General features: G+C 39.7%; 1 protein-coding gene across 1 annotated transcript in view; it reads left to right on the top strand.

The window, feature by feature from the left end:
- The first annotated feature begins 638 nt into the window (after positions 1–638).
- LOC124259707 (trypsin-1-like) overlaps positions 639–25018 on the top strand; it is a 34383-nt gene continuing 10003 nt past the window's right edge. Inside the window, exons 1-2 of the mRNA XM_046693898.1 lie at positions 639–758; positions 1697–1837. Coding sequence (XP_046549854.1) covers positions 704–758; positions 1697–1837 — 196 coding nt within the window. The 5' untranslated portion in view covers positions 639–703. The remainder of the gene's footprint in view (positions 759–1696; positions 1838–25018) is intronic.

Here is a 25018-nt window from a genome sequence, read left to right on the forward strand (position 1 = left end):
TTGACCATGTCTAAAATCAGTGCATGCACATTCTACCTATCCGTATGTTAAATCAGTACATCTACATTCTACTTATCCGTATGTTGAGTCAGTGCATCCACATTTCTACTTATCCGTGAGTTAAGTGAGTACATCCACATTCTAGAATGTTGATTTACTGACTTAACACACGGATAAGGAAATATCTGGATGTACTGTCTTAACACACGGATAAGTAGAATGAGGATGTACTGTCTTCACGGATCAGTAGTTTTGGATGTATTGAATTAACACGTGGATAAGTAGAATGTGGATGTACTTACATAACAAATTGATAAGTAGAATGTGGATGTCCTTAGTTAATACATGAATAAGTAGAACAGTTGACTTGTATTTGCGTGGGATTGTGACCGCTAACGCAGGTAAGACAGGAACCGCCTACCGATTGCTCCACCTGGTATCATCATTATTTTGTTGATAGCTGCTGTTTGAAGCGATGAACGACGGGCTCTGGATTTTGTAGATAATTGCATTTAATATTGAAACGTATTTAATTAGATTAATATGCATACACCTCCAAGTTGATCATTTTGTCAGCTGTTATTAGTTCGTAACACAAGGAAGCACCGCCTTAACACAGATCGTAACTTCCTTGTGTAGGTTCCAAACTGCTGATGAAATCCAGGTGAATGTGGGCAACCACACAACAATAGAATCAACCACCATGCTTAACGTCAACAGCTTCGAGATGCATGAGAACTACAGCACTCAAACCACAGGTAAAAATCACAGTCGATGAAACCTGCAACATTCAATACATGAAACAATCAATGTCCGTGAGAAGCGACAAAACCCTTGCCACATTCATAAGAAATCTCTGCCAGAAACAGAGTCGATTGTACAGTTGTGACTATATCATGAGCAGATATTTGTTTCAGCAGTATTACAGCTGTATGATGTTATTTGTAAACAAATCGAGTCTGAACCAGACAATCCAGTGATCATCACCATGCGTAACGATGACAGGGCATGTGTTTATGAATCACTATAGGGCATTATATCCCTTACCACTAAACGAGACCATATCACCCCTGTACTCTCATCATTACACTGGCTTCCAATCAAGTTCCGGATTGACTTCAAACTTCTTTGCATTGTGTATAAATGTTTGCATAATCAAGCTCCTTCATATCTCTCTGAATTTCTCACTGTCTACTCCCCTACCAGAACTCTCAGATCTCAAGACCAATGTCTTCTCTCCGTTCCCAAAGTTCTGCTTTCTTCTTTTGGCAAGAGGTCTTTCCAGTACGCTGGTCCTACTCTGTGGAATTCTCTCCCTCTCCACATAAAGCAGTCTCCCACATTGGAAACTTTCAAAATTAAGTTGAAGACTTCCTTTTTTTCCAAAGCCTATCTCTAAAATCAAGCTTTCTGTCATCAATTTCAATGTATACTTATTTTGCTATTTTATCCTCTGTATGCACTGTATGTATGATGTTATGTAGCGCCTTGAGCATGTATCAGTGGGTGGAAAATGGCGCAATAAAAATATCCATTATTATTATTAATATTAACTATAGGTAACATTCGTAGTCCAATTAAGGTATATATTTCCAAAATATTTCTACCAATAGTGTCATTATATTTTGGAAAGTACATGTATAGTTGAACAAATCATAGACACTGGCTCTTATTTACAAACTTCATTACGTTGCAGCCAATGATGTAGCGATCCTCAAGGTCGACCCCATCGACTTCAACGCCATCTCCAACACCGCCCCAGCCTGCCTCGCCACCGCCGACTACGCTATGACAGGACAGGACTGCACTGTCGTTGGATTTGGAGCTACTAGCTTCGGTAATCCCAGAATGTTGTGTGTATATCCATCAATGTTGTTTGGATACTTTGTGTGTCAGTCGGAATTCGCAATGTGGAAGAGTTCCACGGGAATTCCGGAATCCATGATCGTTGGTTTGGGCCTGGGGTTGACCTGATTCCGGTTTGTCAGCACCATGACTCTGCTGAGAATGTGGTCAACGTCGGAGTATATCCTTACTCCTTCATCAGGTGAATGATGTCAACTTGTTTATTATGGGGAACACCATGTGCTAGAGTAAATCCTTACTCCTTCATCAGGTGAATGATGTCAACTTGTTTATTATGGGGAACACCACGTGTCAGAGTATATCCTTACTCCTTCACCAGGTGAATAATGTCAACTTGTTTATTATGGGGAACACAACGTGTCGGAGTATATCCTTACTCCTTCATCAGGTCAATGATGTCAACGTCTTTATTATGGGGAACACAACGTGTCGGAGTATATCCTTACTCCTTCATCGGGTGAATGATGTCACCTTCTCTATTATGGGGAACACAACGTGTCGGAGTATATACTTACTCCTTCATCAGGTGAATGATGTCACCTTCTCTATTATGGGGAACACAACGTGTCGGAGTATATACTTACTCCTTTACCAGGTGAATGATGTCACCTTCTTTATTATGGGGAACACAACGTGTCGGAGTATATACTTACTCCTTTATCAGGTGAATGATATCAACTTCTTTATTATGGGGAACACAACGTGTCGGAGTATATCCTTACTCCTTCTTCAGGTGAATAACGTCAACATCTTTATTATGGGGAACACAACGTGTCGGAGTATATCCTTACTCCTTCATCAGGTGAATAATGTCAACTTCTTTATTATGAGGAGCATAAAGTGTCGGAGTATATCCTTACTCCTTCATCAGGTGAATGATGTCACCTTCTTTATTATGGGGAACACAACGTGTCGGAGTATATACTTACTCCTTTATCAGGTGAATGATGTCACCTTCTTTATTATGGGGAACACAACGTGTCGGAGTATATCCTTACTCCTTCATCAGGTGAATGATGTCACCTTCTTTATTATGGGGAACACCACGCGTCGGACTATATACTTACTCCTTCATCAGGTGAATGATGTCACCTTCTTTATTATGGGGAACACAACGTGTCAGAGTATATACTTACTCCTTTATCAGGTGAATGATGTCAACTTCTTCATTATGGGGAACACAACGTGTCGGAGTATATACGTACTCCTTCATCAGGTGAATGATGTCACCTTCTTTATTATGGGGAACACAACGTGTCGGAGTATATCCTTACTCCTTCATCAGGTGAATGATGTCACCTTCTTTATTATGGGGAGCACAACGTGTCAGAGTATATCCTTACTCCTTCATCAGGTGAATGATGTCAGCTTCTTTATTATGGGGAACACGCGTCTGAGAATATACTTACTCCTTCTTCTGGTGAATAATGTCAACTTCTTTATTATGAGGAACACATCGTGTCGGAGTATATCCTTACTCCATCTTCAGGTGAATAATGTCAATGTCTTTATTATGAGGAACACGACGTGTCGGAGTATATCCTTACTCCTTCATCGGGTAAATGACAACTTCTTTATTATGGGGAACACAACGTGTCGGAGTATATCCATACTCCTTCATCAGGTGAATAATGTCAACGTCTTTATTATGGGGAACACAACGTGTCGGAGTATATACTTACTCCTTCATCAGGTGAATGATGTCAACTTGTTTATTATGAGGAACACGTGTCGGAGTATATACTTACTCCTTCTTCAAGTGAATAATGTCAACGTCTTTATTATGGGGAACACGTGTCGGAGAATATAATTACTCCTTCTTCAGGTTAAATAATGTCAACTTCTTTATTATGGGGAACACGTGTCGGAGAATATAATTACTCCTTCTTCAGGTTAAATAATGTCAACTTCTTTATTATGGGGAACACAACGTTTCGGAGTATATCCTTACTCCTTCATCAGGTGAATGATGTCACCTTCTCAATTATGGGGAACACAACGTGTCGGAGTGTATACTTACTCCCTTATCAGGTGAATGATGTCACCTTCTTTATTATGGGGAACACAACGTGTCGGAGTATATACTTACTCCTTTATCAGGTGAATGATGTCACCTTCTTTATTATCGGGAACACAACGTGTCGGAGTATATCCTTACTCCTTCTTCAGGTGAATAATGTCACCTTGTTTATTATGGGGAACACAACGTGTCGGAGTATATCCTCACTCCTTTATCAGGTGAATAATGTCAACTTGTTTATTATCGGGAACACAACGTGTCGCAGTATATCCTTACTCCTTCATCAGGTGAATAATGTCAACGTCTTTATTATGGGGAACACAACGTGTCGGAGTATATACTTACTCCTTTATCAGGTGAATGATGTCAACTTCTTTATTATGGGGAACACAACGTGTCGGAGTATATCCTTACTCCTTCTTCAGGTGAATAACGTCAACATCTTTATTATGGGGAACACAACGTGTCGGAGTATATCCTTACTCCTTCATCAGGTGAATAATGTCATCTTCTTTATTATGAGGAGCATAAAGTGTCGGAGTATATCCTTACTCCTTCATCAGGTGAATGATGTCACCTTCTTTATTATGGGGAACACAACGTGTCGGAGTATATACTTACTCCTTTATCAGGTGAATGATGTCACCTTCTTTATTATGGGGAACACCACGTGTCGGAGTATATACTTACTCCTTCATCAGGTGAATGATGTCACCTTCTTTATTATGGTGAACACAACGTGTCGGAGTATATACTTACTCCTTCTTCAGGTGAATGATGTCACCTTCTTTATTATGGGGAACACAACGTGTCAGAGTATATCCTTACTCCTTCATCAGGTGAATAATGTCAACATCTTTATTATGGGGAAGACGCATCGGAGAATATACTTACTCCTTCTACAAGTGAATAATGGCACCTCCTTTATTATGAGGAACACAACGTGTCGGAGTAAATACTTACTCTTTTACCAGGTGAATGATATCAACTTGTTTATTATGAGGAACACGTGTCGGAGTATATACTTACTCCTTCTTCAAGTCAATAATGTCAACTTCTTTATTATGGGGAACACGTGTCGGAGAATATACTTACTCCTTCATCAGGTGAATGATGTCACCTTCTCTATTATGGGGAACACAACGTGTCGGAGTGTATACTTACTGCCTTATCAGGTGAATGATGTCACCTTCTTTATTATGGGGAACACAACGTGTCGGAGTATATACTTACTCCTTTATCAGGTGAATGATGTCACCTTCTTTATTATGGGGAACACAACGTGTCGGAGTATATCCTTACTCCTTCATCAGGTGAATAATGTCACCTTGTTTATTATGGGGAACACAACGTGTCGGAGTATATCCTCACTCCTTCATCAGGTGAATAATGTCAACTTGTTTATTATCGGGAACACAACGTGTCGGAGTATATCCTTACTCCTTCATCAGGTGAATAATGTCAACGTCTTTATTATGGGGAACACAACGTGTCGGAGTATATACTTACTCCCTTATCAGGTGAATGATGTCAACTTCTTTATTATGGGGAACACAACGTGTCGGAGTATATCCTTACTCCTTCATCAGGTGAATAATGTCAACTTCTTTATTGTGAGGAACATAACGTGTCGGAGTATATCCTTACTCCTTCATCAGGTGAATGATGTCAACTTCTTTATTATGGGGAACACAACGTGTCGGAGTATATCCTTACTCCTTTATCAGGTGAATGATGTCACCTTCTTTATTATGGGGAACACAACGTGTCGGAGTATATACTTACACCTTTATCAGGTGAATGATGTCACCTTCTTTATTATTTGGAACACAACGTGTCGGAGTATATAGTTACTCCTTTATCAGGTGAATGATCTCAACTTCTTTATTATGGGGAACACCACGTGTCGGAGTATATCCTTACTCCTTCATCAGGTGAATAATTTCACCTTCTTTATTATTTGGAACACAACGTGTCGGAGTATATAGTTACTCCTTCATCAGGTGAATGATGTCACCTTCTTTATTATGGGGAACACAACGTGTCGGAGTATATCCTTACTCCTTCATCAGGTGAATGATGTCAACTTCTTTATTATGGGGAACACCACGTGTCGGAGTATATACTTACTCCTTTATCAGGTGAATGATGTCACCTTCTTTATTATGGGGAACACAACGTGTCGGAGTATATACTTACTCCTTCTTCAGGTGAATAATGTCAACTTCTATATTATGGGGAACACAACGTGTCGGAGTATATACTTACTCCTTCTTCAGGTGAATAATGTCAACTTCTTTATTATGAGGAACATAACGTGTCGGAGTATATCCTTACTCCTTTATCAGGTGAATGATGTCACCTTCTTTATTATGGGGAGCACAACGTGTCGAAGTATATCCTTACTCCTTCATCAGGTGAATGATGTCAACTTCTTTATTATGGTGAACACAACGTGTCGGAGTATATACTTACTCCTTTATCAGGTGAATGATGTCACCTTCTTTATTATTGGGAACACAACGTGTCGGAGTATATACTTACTCCTTCTTCGGGTGAATCATGTAACCTTCTTTATTATGGGGAACACAACGTGTCGGAGGATATCCTTACTCCTTCATCAGGTGAATGATGTCACCTTCTTTATTATGGGGAACACAACGTGTCAGAGTATATCCTTACTCCTTCATCAGGTGAATGATGTCAGCTTCTTTATTATGGGGAACACGCGTCTGAGAATATACTTACTCCTTCTTCTGGTGAATAATGTCAACTTCTTTATTATGAGGAACACATCGTGTCGGAGTATATCCTTACTCCATCTTCAGGCGAATAATGTCAATTTCTTTATTATGAGGAACACGACGTGTCGGAGTATATCCTCACTCCTTCATCGGGTAAATGACAACTTCTTTAATATGGGGAACACAACGTGTCGGAGTATATCCATACTCCTTCATCAGGTGAATAATGTCAACGTCTTTATTATGGGGAACACAACGTGTCGGAGTATATCCTTACTCCTTCATCAGGTGAATGATGTCAACTTCTTTATTATGGGGAACACAACGTGTCGGAGTATATCCTTACTCCTTCATCAGGTGAATGATGTCACCTTCTTTATTATGGGGAACACAACGTGTCGGAGTATATCCTTACTCCTTCATCAGGTGAATGATGTCAACGTCTTTATTATGGGGAACACAACGTGTCGGAGTATATACTTACTCCTTTATCAGGTGAATGATGTCACCTTCTTTATTATGGGGAACACAACGTGTCGGAGTATATACTTACTCCTTCATCAGGTGAATGATGTCAACTTCTTTATTGTGGGGAACACAACGTGTCGGAGTATATACTTACTCCTTCATCAGGTGAATGATGTCACCTTCTTTATTATGGGGAGCACAACGTGCCGAAGTATATCCTTACTCCTTCATCAGGTGAATGATGTCAACTTCTTTATTATGGAGAACATAACGTGTCGGAGTATATACTTACTCTTTTAACAGGTGAATGATGTCAACTTGTTTATTAAGGGGAACACCATGTGCCAGAGTATATCCTTACTCCTTCATCAGGTGAATGATGTCAACTTCTTTATTATGGGGAACACCACGTGTCAGAGTATATCCTTACTCCTTCATCAGGTGAATGATGTCAACTTGTTTATTATGAGGAACAAAACTTGTCGGAGTATATACTTACTCCTTCTTCAAGTGAATAATGTCACCTTCTTTATTATGGGGAACACAACGTGTCGGAGTATATACTTACTCCTTCATCAGGTGAATAATGTCAACTTCTTTATTATGGGGAACATAACATGTCGGAGTATATCCTTACTCCTTCTTCAGGTGAATAACGTCAACATCTTTATTATGGGGAACACAACGTGTCGGAGTATATCCTTACTCCTTCATCAGGTGAATAATGTCAACTTCTTTATTATGAGGAACACAACGTGTCGGAGTATATCCTTACTCCTTCTTCAGCTGAATAACGTCAACATCTTTATTATGAGGAACATCATGTGTCGGAGTATATCCTTACTCCTTTATGAGGTGAATGATGTCACCTTCTTTATTATGGGGAGCACAACGTGTCGAAGTATATCCTTACTCCTTCATCAGGTGAATGATGTCAACTTCTTTATTATGGTGAACATAACGTGTCGGAGTATATACTTACTCCTTTATCAGGTGAATGATGTCACCTTCTTTATTATGGGGAACACAACGTGTCGGAGTATATACTTACTCCTTCTTCGGGTGAATCATGTAACCTTCTTTATTATGGGGAACACAACGTGTCGGAGTATATCCTTACTCCTTCATCAGGTGAATGATGGCAACTTCTTTATTATCGGGAACACAACGTGTCAGAGTATATCCTTACTCCTTCATCAGGTGAATGATGTCAGCTTCTTTATTATGGGGAACACGCGTCTGAGAATATACTTACTCCTTCTTCTGGTGAATAATGTCAACTTCTTTATTATGAGGAACACATCGTGTCGGAGTATATCCTTACTCCATCTTCAGGTGAATAATGTCAATTTCTTTATTATGAGGAACACGACGTGTCGGAGTATATCCTTACTCCTTCATCGGGTAAATGACAACTTCTTTATTATGGGGAACACAACGTGTCGGAGTATATCCATACTCCTTCATCAGGTGAATAATGTCAACGTCTTTATTATGGGGAACACAACTTGTCGGAGTATATACTTACTCCTTCATCAGGTGAATGATGTCAACTTCTTTATTATGAGGAACATAACGTGTCGGAGTATATCCTTACTCCTTTATCAGGTGAATGATGTCACCTTCTTTATTATGGGGAGCACAACGTGTCGAAGTATATCCTTACTCCTTCATCAGGTGAATGATGTCAACTTCTTTATTATGGTGAACATTACGTGTCGGAGTATATACTTACTCCTTTATCAGGTGAATGATGTCACCTTCTTTATTATGGGGAACACAACGTGTCGGAGTATATACTTACTCCTTCTTCAGGTGAATAATGTCAACTTCTTTATTATGGGGAACACAACGTGTCGGAGTATATACTTACTCCTTCTTCAGGTGAATAATGTCAACTTCTTTATTATGGGGAACACAACTTGTTGGAGTATATACTTACTCCTTCATCAGGTGAATGATGTCAACTTCTTTATTATGGGGAACACAACGTGTCGGAGTATATCCTTACTCCTTCATCAGGTGAATGATGTCACCTTCTTTATTATGGGGAACACAACGTGTCGGAGTATATCCTTACTCCTTCATCAGGTGAATGATGTCAACTTCTTTATTATGGGGAACACAACGTGTCGGAGTATATACTTACTCCTTTATCAGGTGAATGATGTCACCTTCTTTATTATGGGGAACACAACGTGTCGGAGTATATACTTACTCCTTCATCAGGTGAATGATGTCACCTTCTTTATTGTGGGGAACACAACGTGTCGGAGTATATACTTACTCCTTTATCAGGTGAATGATGTCACCTTCTTTATTATGGGGAGCACAACGTGCCGAAGTATATCCTTACTCCTTCATTAGGTGAATGATGTCAACTTCTTTATTATGGGGAACATAACGTGTCGGAGTATATACTTACTCTTTTACCAGGAGAATGATGTCAACTTGTTTATTAAGGGGAACACCATGTGCCAGAGTATATCCTTACTCCTTCATCAGGTGAATGATGTCAACTTGTTTATTATGAGGAACACAACGTGTCGGAGTAATTACTTACTCTTTTTCCAGGTGAATGATATCAACTTGTTTATTATGAGGAACACGTGTCGGAGTATATACTTACTCCTTCTTCAAGTCAATAATGTCAACTTCTTTATTATGGGGAACACAACGTGTCGGAGTATATCCTTACTCCTTCATCAGGTGAATGATGTCACCTTCTTTATTATGGGGAACACAACGTGTCGGAGTATATCCTTACTCCTTCATCAGGTGAATAATGTCACCTTCTTTATTATGGGGAACACAACGTGTCGGAGTATATCCTCACTCCTTCATCAGGTGAATAATGTCAACTTGTTTATTATCGGGAACACAACGTGTCGGAGTATATCCTTACTCCTTCATCAGGTGAATAATGTCAACTTCTTTATTATGGGGAACACAACGTGTCGGAGTATATACTTACTCCTTTATCAGGTGAATGATGTCAACTTCTTTATTATGAGGGGAACACAACGTGTCGGAGTATATCCTTACTCCTTCATCAGGTGAATAATGTCAACTTCTTTATTATGACGTGTCGGGAACATAACGTGTCGGAGTATATCCTTACTCCTTCATCAGGTGAATGATGTCAACTTCTTTATTATGGGGAACACAACGTGTCGGAGTATATCCTTACTCCTTCATCAGGTGAATGATGTCACCTTCTTTATTATGGGGAACACAACGTGTCGGAGTATATCCTTACTCCTTTATCAGGTGAATGATGTCACCTTCTTTATTATGGGGAACACAACGTGTCGGAGTATATAACTTACTCCTTTATCAGGTGAATGATGTCACCTTCTTTATTATGGGGAACACAACGTGTCGGAGTATATCCTTACTCCTTTATCAGGTGAATGATGTCACCTTCTTTATTATGGGGTCAACTTCTTTATTAACACAACGTGTCGGAGTATATACTTACACCTCCTTCATCAGCATATACTTACTCCTTTATCAGGTGAATGATGTCACCTTCTTTATTATGGGGAACACAACGTGTCGGAGTATATCCCTTACTCCTTCATCAGGTGAATGATGTCACCTTCTTTATTTTGGGGAACACAACGTGTCGGAGTATATCCTTACTCCTTCATCAGGTGAATGATGTCAACTTCTTTATTATGGGGAACACAACGTGTCGGAGTATATACTTACTCCTTCATCAGGTGAATGATGTCACCTTCTTTATTATGGGGAACACAACGTGTCGGAGTATATCCTTACTCCTTCATCAGGTGAATGATGTCAACTTCTTTATTATGGGGAACACAACGTAACGTGTCGGAGTATATCCTTACTCCTTCATCAGGTGAATGATGTCAACCTTCTTTATTATGGGGAATACAACGTGTCGGAGTATATCCTTACTCCTTCATCAGGTGAATGATGTCACCTTCTTTATTATGGGGAACACAACGTGTCGGAGTATATACTTACACCTTTATCAGGTGAATGATGTCACCTTCTTTATTATGGGGAACACAACGTGTCGGAGTATATACTTACTCCTTTATCAGGTGAATGATGTCACCTTCTTTATTTTGGGGAGCACAACGTGTCGAAGTATATCCTTACTCCTTCATCAGGTGAATGATGTCAACTTCTTTATTATGGGGAACATAACGTGTCGGAGTATATACTTACTCCTTCTTCGGGTGAATCATGTAACCTTCTTTATTATGGGGAACACAACGTGTCGGAGTATATCCTTACTCCTTCATCAGGTGAATGATGTCAACTTCTTTATTATGGGGAACACAACGTGTCGGAGTATATACTTACTCCTTTATCAGGTGAATGATGTCAACTTCTTTATTATGGGGAACACAACGTGTCGGAGTATATCCTTACTCCTTCATCAGGTGAATGATGTCAACTTCTTTATTATCGGGAACACAACGTGTCGGAGGATATACTTACTCCTTCATCAGGTGAATGATGTCAACTTCTTTATTATGGGGAACACCACGTGTCGGAGTATATCCTTACTCCTTCATCAGGTGAATGATGTCACCTTCTTTATTATGGGGAACACAACGTGTCGGAGTATATAGTTACTCCTTTATCAGGTGAATGATGTCACCTTCTTTATTATGGGGAACACCACGTGTCGGAGTATATCCTTACTCCTTCATCATGTGAATGATGTCAACTTCTTTATTATCGGGAACACGCGTCGGAGAATATACTTACTCCTTCTTCTGGTGAATAATGTCAACTTCTTTATTATGAGGAACATATCGTGTCGGAGTATATACTTACTCCTTCTTCAGGTGAATAATGTCAACTTCTTTATTATGAGGAACACAACGTGTCGGAGTATATCCTTACTCCTTCATCAGGTAAATGATGTCAACTTGTTTATTACGAGGATAACATGTCGGAGTATATACTTAATCTTTTACCAGCTGAATTATGTCAACTTGTTTATTATGAGGAACACGTGTCGGAGTATATACTTACTCCTTCTTCAAGTGAATAATGTCAACTTCTTTATTATGGGGAACACGTGTCGGAGAATATACTTACTCCTTCTTCAGGTTAAATAGTGTCAACTTCTTTATTATCGGGAACACAACGTGTCAGAGTATATCCTTACTCCTTCATCAGGTGAATGATGTCAACATCTTTATAATGGGGAACACGCGTCGGAGAATATACTTACTCCTTCATCAAGTGAATAATGTCACCTTCTTTATTATGAGGAACACAACGTGTCAGAGTATATCCTTACTCCTTCTTCAAGTGAATAATGTCAACTTCTTTATTATGAGGAACACAACGTGTCGGAGTAAATCCTCACTCCTTCATCAGGTGAATAATGTCAACTTGTTTATTATCGGGAACACAACGCGTCGGAGTATATCCTTACTCCTTCATCAGGTGAATAATGTCACCTTCTTTATTATGGGGAACACAACGTGTCGGAGTATATCCTTCCTCCTTCATCAGGTGAATGATGTCACCTTCTTTATTATGGGGAACACCACGTGTCGGAGTATATACTTACTGTCTTCATCAGGTGAATGATGTCAACTTCTTTATTATGGGGAACACCACGTGTCAGAGTATATCCTTACTCCTTCATCAGGTGAATGATGTCACCTTCTTTATTATGGGGAACATAACGTGTCGGAGTATATAGTTACTCCTTTATCAGGTGAATGATGTCACCTTCTTTATTATGGGGAACACAACGTGTCGGAGTATATCCTTACTCCTTCATCAGGTGAATGATGTCAACTTCTTTATTATGGGGAACACAACGTGTCGGAGTATATCCTTACTCCTTCATCAGGTGAATGATGTCAACTTCTTTATTATGGGGAACACAACGTGTCGGAGTATATACTTACACCTTTATCTGGTGAATGATGTCACCTTCTTTATTATGGGGAACACAACGTGTCGGAGTATATACTTACTCCTTTATCAGGTGAATGATGTCAACTTCTTTATTTTGGGGAGCACAACGTGTCGGAGTATATCCTTACTCCTTCATCAGGTGAATGATGTCAACTTCTTTATTATGGGGAACATAACGTGTCGGAGTATATACTTACTCCTTCTTCAGGTGAATCATGTAACCTTCTTTATTATGGGGAACACAACGTGTCGGAGTATATCCTTACTCCTTCATCAGGTGAATGATGTCAACTTCTTTATTTTGGGGAAAACATCGTGTCAGAGTATATCCTTACTCCTTCATCAGGTGAATGATGTCAACTTCTTTATTATGGGGAACACAACGTGTCGGAGTATATCCTTACTCCTTTATCAGGTGAATGATGTCACCTTCTTTATTATGGGGAACACAACGTGTCGGAGTATATACTTACTCCTTTATCAGGTGAATGATGTCACCTTCTTTATTATGGGGAACACAACGTGTCGGAGTATATACTTACTCCTTTATCAGGTGAATGATGTCACCTTCTTTATTTTGGGGAGCACAACGTGTCGAAGTATATCCTTACTCCTTCATCAGGTGAATGATGTCAACTTCTTTATTATGGGGAACATAACGTGTCGGAGTATATACTTACTCCTTCTTCGGGTGAATCATGTAACCTTCTTTATTATGGGGAACACAACGTGTCGGAGTATATCCTTACTCCTTCATCAGGTGAATGATGTCAACGTCTTTATTATGGGGAACACAACGTGTCGGAGTATATACTTACTCCTTTATCAGGTGAATGATGTCAACTTCTTTATTATGGGGAACACAACGTGTCGGAGTATATCCTTACTCCTTCATCAGGTGAATGATGTCAACTTCTTTATTATGGGGAACACAACGTGTCGGAGGATATACTTACTCCTTCATCAGGTGAATGATGTCAACTTCTTTATTATGGGGAACACAACGTGTCGGAGTATATCCTTACTCCTTCATCAGGTGAATGATGTCACCTTCTTTATTATGGGGAACACAACGTGTCGGAGTATATAGTTACTCCTTTATCAGGTGAATGATGTCAACTTGTTTATTATGAGGAACACAACGTGTCGGAGTAATTACTTACTCTTTTACCAGGTGAATGATATCAACTTGTTTATTATGAGGAACACGTGTCGGAGTATATACTTACTCCTTCTTCAAGTCAATAATGTCAACTTCTTTATTATGGGGACACACGTGTCGGAGAATATCCTTACTCCTTCATCAGGTGAATGATGTCACCTTCTTTATTATGGGGAACACAACGTGTCGGAGTGTATACTTACTGCCTTATCAGGTGAATGATGTCACCTTCTTTATTATGGGGAACACAACGTGTCGGAGTATATAGTTACTCCTTTATCAGGTGAATGATGTCACCTTCTTTATTATGGGGAACACAACGTGTCGGAGTATATCCTTACTCCTTCATCAGGTGAATAATGTCACCTTGTTTATTATGGGGAACACAACGTGTCGGAGTATATCCTCACTCCTTCATCAGGTGAATAATGTCAACTTGTTTATTATCGGGAACACAACGTGTCGGAGTATATCCTTACTCCTTCATCAGGTGAATAATGTCAACGTCTTTATTATGGGGAACACAACGTGTCGGAGTATATACTTACTCCTTTATCAGGTGAATGATGTCAACTTCTTTATTATGGGGAACACAACGTGTCGGAGTATATCCTTACTCCTTCATCAGGTGAATAATGTCAACTTCTTTATTGTGAGGAACATAACGTGTCGGAGTATATCCTTACTCCTTCATCAGGTGAATGATGTCAACTTCTTTATTATGGGGAACACAACGTGTCGGAGTATATCCTTACTCCTTTATCAGGTGAATGATGTCACCTTCTTTATTATGGGGAACACAACGTGTCGGAGTATATACTTACTCCTTTATCAGGTGAATGATGTCACCTTCTTTATTATGGGGAACACAACGTGTCGGAGTATATCCTTACTCCTTTATCAGGTGAATGATGTCAACTTCTTTATTATGGGGAACATAACGTGTCGGAGTATATACTTACTCCTTTATCAGGTGAATGATGTCACCTTCTTTATTATGGGGAACACAACGTGTCGGAGTATATACTTACTCCTTCATCTGGTGAATGATGTCACCTTCTTTATTATGGGGAACACAACGTGTCGGAGTATATCCTTACTCCTTTATCAGGTGAATGATGTCACCTTCTTTATTTTGGGGAGCACAACGTGTCGAAGTATATCCTTACTCCTTCATCAGGTGAATGATGTCAACTTCTTTATTATGGGGAACATAACGTGTCGGAGTATATACTTACTCCTTCTTCAGGTGAATCATGTAACCTTCTTTATTATGGGGAACACAACGTGTCGGAGTATATCCTTACTCCTTCATCAGGTGAATGATGTCAACTTCTTTATTTTGGGGAAAACATCGTGTCAGAGTATATCCTTACTCCTTCATCAGGTGAATGATGTCAACTTCTTTATTATGGGGAACACAACGTGTCGGAGTATATACTTACTCCTTTATCAGGTGAATGATGTCACCTTCTTTATTATGGGGAATACAACGTGTCGGAGTATATCCTTACTCCTTTATCAGGTGAATGATGTCACCTTCTTTATTATGGGGAACACAACGTGTCGGAGTATATACTTACACCTTTATCAGGTGAATGATGTCACCTTCTTTATTATGGGGAACACAACGTGTCGGAGTATATACTTACTCCTTTATCAGGTGAATGATGTCAACTTCTTTATTTTGGGGAGCACAACGTGTCGAAGTATATCCTTACTCCTTCATCAGGTGAATGATGTCAACTTCTTTATTATGGGGAACATAACGTGTCGGAGTATATACTTATTCCTTCTTCGGGTGAATCATGTAACCTTCTTTATTATGGGGAACACAACGTGTCGGAGTATATCCTTACTCCTTCATCAGGTGAATGATGTCAACGTCTTTTTATTATGGGGAACACAACGTGTCGGAGTATATACTTACTCCTTTATCAGGTGAATGATGTCAACTTCTTTATTATGGGGAACACAACGTGTCGGAGTATATCCTTACTCCTTCATCAGGTGAATGATGTCAACTTCTTTATTATGGGGAACACAACGTGTCGGAGGATATACTTACTCCTTCATCAGGTGAATGATGTCAACTTCTTTATTATGGGGAACACCACGTGTCGGAGTATATCCTTACTCCTTCATCAGGTGAATGATGTCACCTTCTTTATTATGGGGAACACAACGTGTCGGAGTATATAGTTACTCCTTTATCAGGTGAATGATGTCACCTTCTTTATTATGGGGAACACCACGTGTCGGAGTATATCCTTACTCCTTCATCAGGTGAATGATGTCAACTTCTTTATTATCGGGAACACGCGTCGGAGAATATACTTACTCCTTCTTCTGGTGAATAATGTCAACTTCTTTATTATGAGGAACACATCGTGTCGGAGTATATACTTACTCCTTCTTCAGGTGAATAATGTCAACTTCTTTATTATGAGGAACACGACGTGTCGGAGTATATCCTTACTCCTTCATCAGGTAAATGATGTCAACTTGTTTATTACGAGGATAACATGTCGGAGTATATACTTAATCTTTTACCAGCTGAATTATGTCAACTTGTTTATTATGAGGAACACGTCGGGAGTATATACTTACTCCTTCTTCAAGTGAATAATGTCAACTTCTTTATTATGGGGAACACGTGTCGGAGTATATACTTACTCCTTCTTCAGGTTAAATAATGTCAACTTCTTTATTATCGGGAACACAACGTGTCAGAGTATATCCTTACTCCTTCATCAGGTGAATGATGTCAACATCTTTATAATGGGGAACACGCGTCGGAGAATATACTTACTCCTTCATCAAGTGAATAATGTCACCTTCTTTATTATGAGGAACACAACGTGTCAGAGTATATCCTTACTCCTTCTTCAAGTGAATAATGTCAACTTCTTTATTATGAGGAACACAACGTGTCGGAGTATATCCTCACTCCTTCATCAGGTGAATAATGTCAACTTGTTTATTATCGGGAACACAACGCGTCGGAGTATATCCTTACTCCTTCATCAGGTGAATAATGTCACCTTCTTTATTATGGGGAACACAACGTGTCGGAGTATATCCTTCCTCCTTCATCAGGTGAATGATGTCACCTTCTTTATTATGGGGAACACCACGTGTCGGAGTATATACTTACTCCTTCATCAGGTGAATGATGTCAACTTCTTTATTATGGGGAACACCACGTGTCAGAGTATATCCTTACTCCTTCATCAGGTGAATGATGTCAACTTCTTTATTATGGGGAACACAACGTGTCGGAGTATATACTTACACCTTTATCTGGTGAATGATGTCACCTTCTTTATTATGGGGAACACAACGTGTCGGAGTATATCCTTACTCCTTCATCAGGTGAATGATGTCACCTTCTTTATTATGGGGAACACAACGTGTCGGAGTATATAGTTACTCCTTTATCAGGTGAATGATGTCACCTTCTTTATTATGGGGAACACCACGTGTCGGAGTATATCCTTACTCCTTCATCATGTGAATGATGTCAACTTCTTTATTATCGGGAACACGCGTCGGAGAATATACTTACTCCTTCTTCTGGTGAATAATGTCAACTTCTTTATTATGAGGGAACATAACGTGTCGGAGTATATCCTTACTCCTTCTTCAGGTGAATAATGTCAACTTCTTTATTATGTGGGAACACGACGTGTCGGAGTATATCCTTACTCCTTCATCAGGTGAATGATGTCAACTTGTTTATATATGGGAACACAACGTGTCGGAGTATATCCTTACTCCTTCACCAGGTGAATGATGTCACCTTCTTTATTATGGGGAACACAACGTGTCGGAGTATATCCTTACTCCTTCATCAGGTGAATGATGTCAACTTCTTTATTATGGGGAACACCAACGTGTCGGAGTATATCCTTACTCCTTCATCAGGTGAATGATGTCACCTTCTTTATTATGGGGAACACAACGTGTCGGAGTATATCCTTACTCCTTCATCAGGTGAATGATGTCACCTTCTTTATTATGGGGAACACAACGTGTCGGAGTATATCCTTACTCCTTCATCAGGTGAATGATGTCAACTTCTTTATTATCGGGAACACGCGTCGGAGAATATCCTTACTCCTTCATCTGGTGAATAATGTCAACTTCTTTATTATGAGGAACATATCGTGTCGGAGTATATACTTACTCCTTCTTCAGGTGAATAATGTCAACTTCTTTATTATGAGGAACACGACGTGTCGGAGTATATCCTTACTCCTTCATCAGGTGAATGATGTCACCTTCTTTATTATGAGGGATAACACTTAATCTTTTACCAGCTGAATTATGTCAACTTGTTTATTATGAGGAACACGTGTCGGACTACTCCTTCATCAGGTGAATGATGTCAACTTCTTTATTATCGGGAACACGCGTCGGAGAATATACTTACTCCTTCTTCAGGTTAAATAATGTCAACTTCTTTATTATCGGGAACACAACGTGTCAGAGTATATCCTTACTCCTTCATCAGGTGAATGATGTCAACATCTTTATAATGGGGAACACCACGTGTCGGAGTATATCCTTACTCCTTCATCAGGTGAATAATGTCAACTTCTTTATTATGGGGAACACAACGTGTCGGAGTATATCCTTACTCCTTCATCAGGTGAATAATGTCAACTTCTTTATTATGAGGAACACAACGTGTCGGAGTATATAGTTACTCCTTCATCAGGTGAATAATGTCAACTTCTTTATTATGGGGAACACAACGTGTCGGAGTATATCCTTACTCCTTCATCAGGTGAATAATGTCACCTTCTTTATTATTTGGAACACAACGTGTCGGAGTATATAGTTACTCCTTCATCAGGTGAATGATGTCACCTTCTTTATTATGGGGAACACAACGTGTCGGAGTATATCCTTACTCCTTCATCAGGTGAATGATGTCAACTTCTTTATTATGGGGAACACCACGTGTCGGAGTATATACTTACTCCTTCATCAGGTGAATGATGTCAACTTCTTTATTATGGGGAACACCACGTGTCGGAGTATATCCTTACTCCTTCATCAGGTGAATGATGTCACCTTCTTTATTATGGGGAACACAACGTGTCGGAGTATATCCTTACTCCTTCATCAGGTGAATGATGTCAACTTCTTTATTATGGGGAACACAACGTGTCGGAGGATATCCTTACTCCTTCATCAGGTGAATGATGTCACCTTCTTTATTATGAGGCACACAACGTGTCGGAGTATATCCTTACTCCTTCATCAGGTGAATGATGTCACCTTCTTTATTATGGGGAACACAATGTGTCGGAGTATATCCTTACTCCTTTATCAGGTGAATGATGTCACCTTCTTTATTATGGGGAACACCACGTGTCGGAGTATATCCTTACTCCTTCATCAGGTGAATGATGTCAACTTCTTTATTATCGGGAACACGCGTCGGAGAATATACTTACTCCTTCTTCAGGTTAAATAATGTCAACTTCTTTATTATCGGGAACACAACGTGTCAGAGTATATCCTTACTCCTTCATCAGGTGAATGATGTCAACATCTTTATTATGGGGAACACCACGTGTCGGAGTATATCCTTACTCCTTCATCAGGTGAATGATGTCAACTTCTTTATTATGGGGAACACAACGTGTCGGAGTATATCCTTACTCCTTCATCAGGTGAATGATGTCACCTTCTTTATTATGGGGAACACAACGTGTCGGAGTATATCCTTACTCCTTCATCAGGTGAATGATGTCAACTTCTTTATTATGGGGAACACCACGTGTCGGAGTATATCCTTCTTCCTTCATCAGGTGAATAATGTCACCTTCTTTATTATGGGGAACACAACGTGTCGGAGTATATCCTTCTTCCTTCATCAGGTGAATAATGTCAACTTGTTTATTGTGGGGAAGACAACGTGTCGGAGTATATCCTTACTCCTTCATCAGGTGAATGATGTCAACGTCTTTATTATGGGGAACACAACGTGTCGGAGTATATCCTTACTCCTTCATCAGGTGAATAATGTCACCTTCTTTATTATGGGGAACACAACGTGTCGGAGTATATAGTTACTCCTTTATCAGGTGAATGATGTCAACTTCTTTATTATGGGGAACACCACGTGTCGGAGTATATCCTTACTCCTTCATCAGGTGAATAATGTCACCTTCTTTATTATGGGGAACACAACGTGTCGGAGTATATAGTTACTCCTTCATCAGGTGAATGATGTCACCTTCTTTATTATGGGGAACACAACGTGTCGGAGTATATCCTTACTCCTTCATCAGGTGAATGATGTCAACTTCTTTATTATGGGGAACACAACGTGTCGGAGTATATACTTACTCCTTCATCAGGTGAATGATGTCAACTTCTTTATTATGGGGAACACCACGTGTCGGAGTATATCCTTACTCCTTCATCAGGTGAATGATGTCACCTTCTTTATTATGGGGAACACAACGTGTCGGAGTATATCCTTACTCCTTCATCAGGTGAATGATGTCAACTTCTTTATTATGGGGAACACAACGTGTCGGAGGTATATCCTTACTCCTTCATCAGGTGAATGATGTCACCTTCTTTATTATGGGGAACACAACGTGTCGGAGTATATCCTTACTCCTTCATCAGGTGAATGATGTCAACTTCTTTATTATGGGGAACACCACGTGTCGGAGTATATACTTACTCCTTCATCAGGTGAATGATGTCAACTTCTTTATTATGGGGAACACCACGTGTCGGAGTATATACTTACTCCTTCATCAGGTGAATGATGTCAACTTCTTTATTATGGGGAACACCACGTGTCGGAGTATATCCTTACTCCTTCATCAGGTGAATGATGTCACCTTCTTTATTATGGGGAACACAACGTGTCGGAGTATATCCTTACTCCTTCATCAGGTGAATGATGTCAACTTCTTTATTATCGGGAACACGCGTCGGAGAATATACTTACTCCTTCTTCAGGTTAAATAATGTCAACTTCTTTATTATCGGGAACACAACGTGTCAGAGTATATCCTTACTCCTTCATCAGGTGAATGATGTCAACATCTTTATAATGGGGAACACCACGTGTCGGAGTATATCCTTACTCCTTCATCAGGTGAATGATGTCAACTTCTTTATTATGGGGAACACAACGTGTCGGAGGATATCCTTACTCCTTCATCAGGTGAATGATGTCACCTTCTTTATTATGGGGAACACAACGTGTCGGAGTATATCCTTACTCCTTCATCAGGTGAATGATGTAAACTTCTTTATTATGTGGAACACCACGTGTCGGAGTATATCCTTCTTCCTTCATCAGGTGAATAATGTCACCTTCTTTATTATGGGGAACACAACGTGTCGGAGTATATCCTTCTTCCTTCATCAGGTGAATAATGTCAACTTGTTTATTGTGGGGAAGACAACGTGTCGGAGTATATCCTTACTCCTTCATCAGGTGAATGATGTCAACGTCTTTATTATGGGGAACACAACGTGTCGGAGTATATCCTTACTCCTTCATCAGGTGAATAATGTCACCTTCTTTATTATTTGGAACACAACGTGTCGGAGTATATAGTTACTCCTTTATCAGGTGAATGATGTCAACTTCTTTATTATGGGGAACACCACGTGTCGGAGTATATCCTTACTCCTTCATCAGGTGAATAATTTCACCTTCTTTATTATTTGGAACACAACGTGTCGGAGTATATACTTACTCCTTCATCAGGTGAATGATGTCACCTTCTTTATTATGGGGAACACAACGTGTCGGAGTATATCCTTACTCCTTCATCAGGTGAATGATGTCAACTTCTTTATTATGGGGAACACCACGTGTCGGAGTATATACTTACTCCTTCATCAGGTGAATGATGTCAACTTCTTTATTATGGGGAACACAACGTGTCGGAGTATATCCTTACTCCTTCATCAGGTGAATGATGTCACCTTCTTTATTATGGGGAACACAACGTGTCGGAGTATATCCTTACTCCTTCATCAGGTGAATGATGTCAACTTCTTTATTATGGGGAACACCACGTGTCGGAGTATATACTTACTCCTTCATCAGGTGAATGATGTCAACTTCTTTATTATGGGGAACACCACGTGTCGGAGTATATACTTACTCCTTCATCAGGTGAATGATGTCACCTTCTTTATTATGGGGAACACAACGTGTCGGAGTATATAGTTACTCCTTTATCAGGTGAATGATGTCAACTTCTTTATTATGGGGAACACAACCTGTCGGAGTATATAGTTACTCCTTTATCAGGTGAATGATGTCACCTTCTTTATTATGGGGAACACCACGTGTCGGAGTATATACTTACTCCTTCATCAGGTGAATGATGTCAACTTCTTTATTATGGGGAACACCACGTGTCGGAGTATATACTTACTCCTTCATCAGGTGAATGATGTCAACTTCTTTATTATGGGGAACACCACGTGTCGGAGTATATCCTTACTCCTTCATCAGGTGAATGATGTCACCTTCTTTATTATGGGGAACACAACGTGTCGGAGTATATCCTTACTCCTTCATCAGGTGAATGATGTCAACTTCTTTATTATTGGGAACACCACGTGTCGGAGTATATACTTACTCCTTCATCAGGTGAATGATGTCAACTTCTTTATTATGGGGAACACCACGTGTCGGAGTATATACTTACTCCTTCATCAGGTGAATGATGTCACCTTCTTTATTATGGGGAACCCCACTTGTCGAAGTATATCCTTACTCCTTCACCAGGTGAATGATGTCACCTTCTTTATTATGAGGAACCCCACTTGTCGAAGTATATCCTTACTCCTTCACCAGGTGAATGATGTCACCTTCTTTATTATGGGGAACACAACGTGTCGGAGTATATAGTTACTCCTTCATCAGGTGAATGATGTCACCTTCTTTATTATGGGGAACACAACGTGTCGGAGTATATACTTACTCCTTCATCAGGTGAATGATGTCAACTTCTTTATTATGGGGAACACCACGTGTCGGAGTGTATACTTACTCCTTCATCAGGTGAATGATGTCAACTTTTTTATTATGGGGAACACAACGTGTCGGAGTATATCCTTACAAATTCATCAGGTGAATGATGTCACCTTCTTTATTATGGGGAACACAACGTGTCGGAGTATATCCTTACTCCTTCATCAGGTGAATGATGTCAACTTCTTTATTATGGGGAACACCACGTGTCGGAGTATATACTTACTCCTTCATCAGGTGAATGATGTCAACTTCTTTATTATGGGGAACACAACGTGTCGGAGTATATAGTTACTTATTTATCAGGTGAATGATGTCACCTTCTTTATTATGGGGAACACCACGTGTCGGAGTATATACTTACTCCTTCATCAGGTGAATGATGTCAACTTCTTTATTATGGGGAACACCACGTGTCAGAGTATATCCTTACTCCTTCATCAGGTGAATGATGTCAACTTCTTTATTATGGGGAACACAACGTGTCGGAGTATATACTTACTCCTTCATCAGGTGAATGATGTCAACTTCTTTATTATGGGGAACACCACGTGTCGGAGTATATACTTACTCCTTCATCAGGTGAATGATGTCAACTTCTTTATTATGGGGAACACAACGTGTCGGAGTATATACTTACTCCTTCATCAGGTGAATGATGTCAACTTCTTTATTATGGGGAACACCACGTGTCGGAGTATATCCTTACTCCTTCATCAAGTGAATGATGTCACCTTCTTTATTATTTGGAACACAACGTGTCAGAGTATATCCTTACTCCTTCATCAGGTGAATGATGTCAACTTCTTTATTATGGGGAACACGCGTCGGAGAATATAGTTACTCTTTCTTCTGGAGAATAATGTCAACTTCTTTATTATGAGGAACACAACGTGTCTGTGTATATCCTTACTCCTTCATCAGGTGAATGATGTCAACATCTTTATTATTGGGAACACGCGTCGGAGAATATACTTACTCCTTCTTTTGGTGAATAATGTCAACTTCTTTATTATGAGGAACACAACGTGTCGGAGTATATCCTTACTCCTTCTTCAGGTGAATGATGTCAACTTCTTTATTATGAGGAACACAACGCGTCGTAGTATATCCTCACTCCTTCATCAGGTGAATAATGTCAACTTGTTTATTATCGGGAACACAACGTGTTAGAGTATATACTTACTCCTTCTTCAGGTGAATGATGTCACCTTCTTTATTATGGGGAACACAACGTGTCGGAGTATATCCCGACTCCTTTATCAGGTGAATGATGTGAAATTCTTTATTATGGGGAACACAACGTGTCGGAGTATATAGTTACTCCTTTATCAGGTGAATGATGTCACCTTCCTTATTATGGGGAACACAACGTGTCGGAGTATATATCAGGTGAATGATGTACCTTCCTTCATCAGGTGAATGATGTCAACTTCTTTATTATGGGGAACACCACGTGTCGGAGTATACTTACTCCTTCATCAGGTGAAGGATGTCAACTTCTTTATTATGGGGAACACCACGTGTCGGACTATATCTTACTCCTTCATCAGGTGAATGATGTCACCTTCTTTATTATTTGGAACACAACGTGTCGGAGTATATCCTTACTCCTTCATCAGGTGAATGATGTCAACATCTTTATTATCGGGTACACGCGTCGGAGAATATACTTACTCCTTCTTCTGGTGAATAATGTCAACTTCTTTATTATGAGGAACACAACGCGTCGGAGTATATCCTCACTCCTTCATCAGGTGAATAATGTCAACTTGTTTATTGTCGGGAACACAACG

Source organism: Haliotis rubra, unplaced genomic scaffold (assembly GCF_003918875.1).
Source record: "Haliotis rubra isolate DU_JTF1 unplaced genomic scaffold, ASM391887v1 Scf733, whole genome shotgun sequence".
Taxonomy (NCBI): domain Eukaryota; kingdom Metazoa; phylum Mollusca; class Gastropoda; order Lepetellida; family Haliotidae; genus Haliotis; species Haliotis rubra.